We start from the raw sequence: 8,027 nt of genomic DNA on the forward strand, positions 1-8,027 counted from the left end.
AATTTACAATATTGCTATTAATTAATGAAGTTTTACTCAAATTTGTGCATATTTATGCTTGGATTTAAGTTTACTAATTGGAACACACAATACCAAATGAAACTTTTACTCATATATTTATTCAAACTTGAGTGAAATTTTGGGTAAGGGGTGGAGAGGCTCTTACTCCACAAAAGAATGACAAGTGATTTATGGTCGATCTAGATCAAATATGAAAGTTGCTTATTAATTAAGCTAATTGGAACAACTCATTGATCTTCCCCACCTTCTTTAGCCATGTGTACATGCAGTAAACCCCTCAGTAGGTGCTTAAATAGCAGGTTAGGTCACACAAATCATGTCTCAATAAAGCCTTTTCTTAACTTAAATCAGGTGTCCAGCATCTCGACGAATCTTGGGGATCAACCCCACCATCCACTATCGTGGAACCAATTAAAACAGGGGCAAAACCACATATAAAGAATTTGTCATCTGTACACTGTCAAGAACTCCTTCAAGGCCAAGTCGTGTAGCACGGACAATTAAGCACTCAGTTTACAGAAGGAACTTACAACCACGGACAATGTGTTCCCAAAATACTAACAGAAACTCCAGAGTTTAAAGGTTATCCAGAATCGCAAGAGGAAACTCACCATTTCACCGAAATCCTAAACCCTAGTGATCTCCTTCAAAGAACAGTCCTATACCGTAGTTTTTAGTAAGGGCTCCTTAATGCCGAAGTCACCCCTTACCCGTATATTTCAAAAACAACCGGTACTTATCCCTTACCAAAATCCCAAAGCTCGTTACAAAAACAAAGCAACAGACAGAGTACAAAAGTTACAAAGGTCAACCGTAAATTGCAAGTAGCCTTTAGACGCTAACATTGGGATGGGCATTACGTCAAACACCCCGTCGCTAATGCGAGCCGCAACAAATGACCTTTTAATTACTAGTAGATTTAAAATTGTGAGCGCACTATTAGAAAATCCCATTCAACCAAGTGCAAAAATCGTGGCGAGGCCCAGCTATATATATCTTCTGGCACAGCGATGTGGACTTCCCTCCAAGAATCGGTACTCAAATTGTATTCTTGGACCTTTTCATACGCAAGCAAAACTGCAAATAGAAGATATAATTTAAAATCTACCGCAAATCAGTTTAAGTGCTTTGCTGAACTAACAGAAGCTATAATCTTAAATTTCTTTTCATACCTATAGCAAATGCCCCAATACTGCCGTAAGGCCAATTTGGAATGATAAATTTCCGTTAACACAAGCTTTTGATGCAAGTAGCAATGTATATAGCAAGACTAGGAAACACATACCAAATATGTCCAGAATTCAGCAATTCTTAGTCGGAAATGATATTCACACAACCGTTGTGTGTGTTAGCATCTTTGATATTCAGCAATTCTTAGCATCTTTGATTCTTAGTTTTCCTATAAACAGTGATACCATTACCAGAAGCAAACCTGTCATTCAGATTAAAAAAGAAAAGAAAAAAAGAGAGAGATCAAACTACCCCTGCAAACTCAACTGGTCAATCATAGACACGTCTCTTGACAGAAACTAAGTTCTCTGCATACGGAAGAACTGGAAACTGATAAATTGATCCCGAGCCATCGGGTTCACGGTACTCTCTTCAGATCCGGGTATCAAGGTTGTATGACACCATCCAGCAATGGTTGCCTCTCAAAAGAAGCCCGCCATTTCTCATCAATCCAAATGCCAAATAACATCCTAAATTGGGTCCAAAACTGTATTTTTTGTTCCAAGGATCCTTAACTCTGTTTCCATCCCTTACCCATATGCCAAGGCACCACTCTGTTTCCAACTTGTATCGGTCCAAAGTAAAAAGGGCAAGGGAGTCCCTCAAAACACAAAGGCAAGGCAGAGAGTCAATCTTAATATCCTCGGGGAAAAATACGTGTTCGAACAATTCGTTGAACATGTGGAAAGCAACAATTATATAACGACCATGAGGATTAGCAGCGACCCAATAAAACACACCATCCAACCATGTCGAATGATGAGGATGAGAACAGATTAGGATATCCTTGGGCACCATAGCAACGATCTCTCTCCATGAGTCCGTACCCATATGGTAGATTTGAACTCTTTTATCCACACACTCAGAAACACAAGTCCTAGGGTTGTATTCAAAGAGTCTTGCAATTCTATGAACTTTGTAATCATTGGTTTTGGGATCAAAAGCAAACCCTAGAGTGCTAGTGTGCTAGGTATGATAAGGGCGTTGAGGGAGTATCTTGAATTCTCTCATTGCAGGGTTCCATAACACAATTTCAGAGGAGTAACTTGTGAGACAAACGATGTTGTTGGACAAGCCAATGATGTCAGGCCCGGCTCTGAGATTTTCGAGGCCCTAGCGGTATTTGAAAATGGGCCCCCCATTTTTTAGTGTATATATATATATATATATATATATATATATATATATATATATATATATATAGTAGTATCTTTTTTGAACAGGAAGCAAAATTGTGGCATTAAAAATAGATGGATGGTGATCGAACTCATGATTTGATGGTCTAACCGCAACTTACCGCTGTGGTACATCACTCTACTTGTAAAATAGTCAGCATCTATAGTATTTAATATATTTCAGTATTTTGGGGCCCTATTATTAGGCTCAAAATGGGAGGCCCTAGGCGGTCGCCAGATAGACTTATGCCTAGGGCCAGCCCTTCATGACGTAAAGGCCTCTAACTTGTGGATAGGAAAAAGGTTCGTACTGATCGTGGATTGGAGTTCTGTTGGAGACCAAGGAGAGGGCGATTTCGGAGTCGGGTTTGAGGTATCGTATGGCGAGGGAGCAGTCGTTTTTCTGGGAGTGATTGTTGTGGAGGGAGATGAAGTAAGGGTTTTGGATCAAAGAATACAAGTATTTGAAGACTGATTTGAAGCGGAGGAGGGATTTTACAGGGAGACGAGAAAGAATAAAGATCAACACGCCTTTCGGCGTCTCTTGGTTGATTGCCATGGGGAGGATGTACGATAGTGCCAAGAATGATGGAGTAGATACGCTTGCTCAGGCTCAATACCAATAGCAAACTGTGTGCATGCTCCTCCATATGTAAGCTTCGTGTGGCACCTAAGGCTTTGTTCAGTTGTCGAGAAAGTTGTGTAAAAAATTGGATTTTAAAAAAGTGAAGTGAGGTAAAGTAAAAGAAAATGAAATTTATTATTCTATATGTGTTCTTTTAACAAGAAATCTTGCTTGAAATAAGAATTCCATGCAAGCCCTATTTTGCACGAAAGTGTTTCTCAGTGGAAAAGTTGAAGTTGTCAGTCCTACAACTTTTTGGGTAACTAAACACATAGAAAATTACAGGAAAATTGATTCTATTCAACTGAACGGGGCCTTAGGTTCTGTTTGGAACTTTGAGAAAGAAAGAAAAAGAAGATAGAATGATTAAAACGGAAAGGAGAGAGCAAGTTAAGAGGAAGTTAAAATGATTAAAACGGATTTCTTCTCCGACGCCTCTCATCCTTCTGCTGCCGCGGCTCCTTCGTTTCAGTTCATCTTCGTTTCTGCTCCTGAGCGTTGCTGGTAGGCCTAACGACGTGGTTTCGAGCACTTCTACTCGGTTTCGTGGTGACTGGTGTTGCCGTTTCCTTGCGTGGTCTCCACCGTGCAACGCTATTGGGTGTTGCCGATTGTGGCTTAACGGCAAGTGGGACCTCGCGACAGATTTTCTGGATTGGCCGGTGGTTTTGAGCACAGATATGCTCGGTGCTTCTTTGGGAGACGATGAGGTGACAGTTATTAGCATCGTTCTTGGAGCCTTGGTTCTTGGATTTCTAGCCGTTTAGGAGGATCAAAGTGGTGGTTTCTCGGCGGCTTTGGGGTCGGTGCGGGTCTTTGGCCTTCTGCCCAGATTAGGGTTAGGGGGTTGGGTCTAGGCCTGGCCCATTTTTCTTTGAGATGTATTGTATATTTGGGCATTCTAGGCCTTTTAGGAGTAGGCTTGTTCCAATGGATGTATGGGTGTGCTGATTGTAATATTTGGGTTTTTAGACCCTTTTAGGTGTGGGCTTTATTCCTTTGGATGTTCCTTCGTTTGGTTTCTTGCCAAATTTGAGTTTTGAATCTCGGATGGGTATATGATAATTCTTAGCTTTGCTATCCTTCGATTGGGTAGCAGGTTAGGAATTTAATGACATCATTCCTTATCCTGTTAATCTTTGTTTTTACAGGAATAAATAAAATTTTTAACCTTTCAAAAAAAAAATTTGACGAATTTAGATGGCAAGCGCCTAATTTAATAACGCATCAATAGCATGTGTGTAATTGAAATTTAACGAAGTTTAGGCGTCCATTACATATTTTGGTAAAAATTTCGGACGCGGGGGGCTGCTATCCCAATTTTGGGGCCCATTCCGGTCTCGCTCCGATGATCTGAATCGTTCACTTTGTAGAGCTCGTCGAATAGCACAACATTCAAAAATCAGCTTAATTGGATATCATTAAGTACCTGATCGGAGCCCATATAACTCTCAGTCCATGGGTTACAGTGGATTTGATCCAGTGTTTCGGATCCGTTCTTCTAAGATAAAAAGGTTCCGATCAAGTACTTAATGATATCCAATTAAGCTGATTTTTTGTATAGTTGTTCTACTCGACGAGCTCTACAAAGTGAACGATTCAGATTATCTGAGCGAGACCGGGGTGGGCCCCAAATTGGGGTGCAGCAGCACGCTACTGTCCCCTTGGGGTAGGGGTGGCAAACGGGCGGGTTTGGGTCAAATTTGGTAAGTTGTTAGTGGGTTGGGTCTTTAATGGGTCATTGACCCATTTAGACCCATTAACTATGAGTCTAATTACCCATACCCAACCCGACCCATTTATTTTAAAGCAAACCCGACCCGCCCATTAACCCAATTACATATATACTAAAAATTACGATCGAAAAATTAGAAAAGTAAAAAAAAATTATGATCAAAACTCATAAATTTTTTCAAAAAGACGAGAATAAGTAATTTTTTTGTCTTATTGATTTTTTTTTGTTTTTATTCAAAAAATTATAAGTTTCGATCAAATTTTTTTACTTTTTCGATTCCTCTCATCAAAACAAATTAATAAGTCACAAAAGTTTGACACAAAACAAAAAAAATGCAAAAAAAATTTGAATAAGGACAAAAAAATAAGTCAATTTTTTAATCCAAACCCTTTACGGGACTATCATGAGAGAAATTTATTCACGGCGGAGCACAATTTCACAGGTCCATTCGCGCAATTAATGGATGAGATGTGTTTTCAATTTTGACTGGTCAAAATAATTGTTACCGGTCACAATTGATTTTTAATTCGGACCATTCAAAATATTTTTGGACGCGTGCGATTTAGCACAAAATAATTGAATAAAAAAAAGAAAAGAAGGCCATGCTCCTGGGTGGGATGGGGTGGGGTGGGGTGGAGAGAGAGATAGAGAGAGAAAAAAAAAAAAAAAGGGGGCCGTACTCCGCGGGAAATACTTTCATTGCCCAATTGCAAGGGGTGGAGTGGGGTGGGGTGGGTGGAGAGAAAGAGAGGAGAGAGAGAGAGGTGGGGTGGGGGGAGAGAAAGAGAGAAGAGAGAGAGAGGGAGGGGGCCATACTCCCGGGGAAATCTTTCATTGCCCAATTGCAAAAGAGACAGAATTTGGTGGGTTACTTTCATTGCCCATTAGGTTATTTAAATTGACCCAATTGATGCCCAATTATGACCCAATTAATAATGGGTTAGCTGGGTTTGAACTCATTCTTACCCAACTAATAAATGGGTTGGGTTGGGTTTATTTTTTAGTTGATGGGTCTGGATTTGTTAATGGGTCTGGGTTCAATTTGCCACCCCTACCTTGGGGACAGCAGCCCCCCTCCCTTCAAAAATTTCTGGGTGTTTTTGAAATTTTTTCTTAGTGATTGTTATAGGAGTTGATATTTTGAGAGAGACAGAGAGAGATTGATTGATTTGTTGACAGGGGTTTTTGGTGGCTTTCGGTCATGGGACTTTTAGGTTTTGGGGGGGGGGGGGAAACCTGTGGTAGAGGTAGCGAAGAAATAGAGGAGAAGAGGACTGAGTTGCAGGGATAAGAGAAGGAAGGTTGCGGTGGCCTGATTTATGGTCACAATATGCTGACGGCAGCAATTTCCGTTGAAAATTAAACAGAATATGAAGCTGGATGCCGGATTGAAGGGTATTTGCAAACTACAGGTGTTTATAATTAAAATATAGGGAAGTATTGATACTTGTGCAGACTAACAGAAGAAGGAAAAAGAAATACTTGGGGTCAAACACTATCAAGAACAGAGACATTTTGCTCTCAATTTATGCGTAAAAACACCAATAGAACTGTAGAACTACACTACGTGTGCCCAAGAAACTTCGTAACCCAAACAACAAAAACGAGAAAAATCTAGGAACCCTAGAGATCTCCGTTGTCTATTTATTTGAGTATCTTCTTTATTGTGAAGGACTTCTCCATCCCCATGTGCATGACTTCCAACACTACGCCGAATGAAAAACCCAGCCAGATGGTCGAGAGGATTCATTCTCGTTGAGATCCTCCACTCTTTCATCTGTTGCGATTATATGAAGGGGTCAAAACATGAACAACTCTTGCCAATTTGGAAAAATACATCAACTTTTTATGAAGTTGATCATATTTTGCATACCAAATCAGTGGGGCCAGCATGTAGAGGTTTAAAAGTAAAACCAAAAAAAGTATGAGAAAAATATGGGGGTTTCCAAATAGGGTGGCCCTGGCCCCATAATGGACCATGGCAATGGCCAAGGTGTCCCATAGCTCGGGAAATTACTGCACATACTGATTCTTCATTGGACCCTCATTCATCAGTTCAAGATTCCGTGCGATGGACTATTTCTAAATCTGGGATGTATTCACCTAGATCAGCTTGGCAAGCTATGAGAGAGACCTTTCAGCCAGTAGTTCCTTCGGCAAAATGTGTGTGGTTCCTTTCCTCCTACACGCCATGCCGCATTCACACACCCAAAAATGCAAGTATTGCCAAAAAAAAATTACAGAGACATCAATCCAAAAGACTATAACGACAAAAGGATAAAACATGCACGAGCTGAAACGCTATGGACTTAAACCCCTTGGGTAAATAACACTTCTAGCTGAAACGCTACGTTGGATCGAGAGTTCAATACAACTTATGATCTTTAATCTCAGAGCAAGAAACAATCAGAAGCTTCGAAAATCAAATTTCTACAACAGAAATCCAATTCTGGATTTGAATCACAATTTCAAACATGCCAAACCATTTCAAGTACATACCAAATCAGGTACATGGAAGTAAATCTACCAATTAGGTACTATACCTTCTTCTCAAAAGGGTTGAAGAATCAATCTGCAATATTGAAGAATGGTGGATGATGATTCCTCCAAATCAGGTACTATACCCTCTCTTTCCTCTAAATTCAAATGGTGGATGAATCCTAATTCAATCGCATAAATGGGTTCCTCCCCTTTTCTTAATTAAACAAATACTATTTGATGAACAAATTGCATAATCAAAACCAAAAATCACCAAATCTAGGTTAGAATATACTCTGGAAGAGAGGGAGAGGTATACATTGTCTTGATGTTGAAAATGATGACTCCTCTCAAGAATCCTAGCTGCAAGTTGCTTTGTTGAAGGAGAAATGGCGCAAGCCGAGATGATCAAGCGAGTTGATGATATGGACTGCCCAGAGCAACAGTAACTTGCTACTAGCCCTAGCGAATTACTGTAGCAAAAACCAAAAAGCTGACTTATGTATGGAGGCTGCTGGGCTTGGAATTTTGGCGTTAGGCTAGCCATTTTGTCTAAAACTCATATTTGCTTAGGCTGTTGGAGATGCTCTTGGGTGTGAAAACGGCAAAAAGTAATACATAATGGATGCAATGATGAGAGAATTGATGGCGAAACTTTGCACAAAGATGTCACTTGTAGTGTAGCAAAACGAAAAAAACTAAATCGACGGAGCTGAAGAAAATACTATGCTTTCAAGTTTATCCAAATTCCAACTCATTTTCT

General features: G+C 40.1%; 1 protein-coding gene across 1 annotated transcript; it reads right to left on the bottom strand.

The window, feature by feature from the left end:
* Positions 1 to 1,623: 1,623 nt before the first annotated feature.
* On the bottom strand, positions 1,624 to 2,082 carry LOC131302806 (uncharacterized). Its single transcript, XM_058329600.1, has one exon. The coding sequence runs from the start codon at positions 2,080 to 2,082 to the stop codon at positions 1,624 to 1,626; it is 459 nt and encodes a 152-aa protein (XP_058185583.1).
* Positions 2,083 to 8,027: the final 5,945 nt, after the last annotated feature.

Source organism: Rhododendron vialii, chromosome 10a (genome assembly GCF_030253575.1).
Source record: "Rhododendron vialii isolate Sample 1 chromosome 10a, ASM3025357v1".
Lineage (NCBI taxonomy): Eukaryota > Viridiplantae > Streptophyta > Magnoliopsida > Ericales > Ericaceae > Rhododendron > Rhododendron vialii.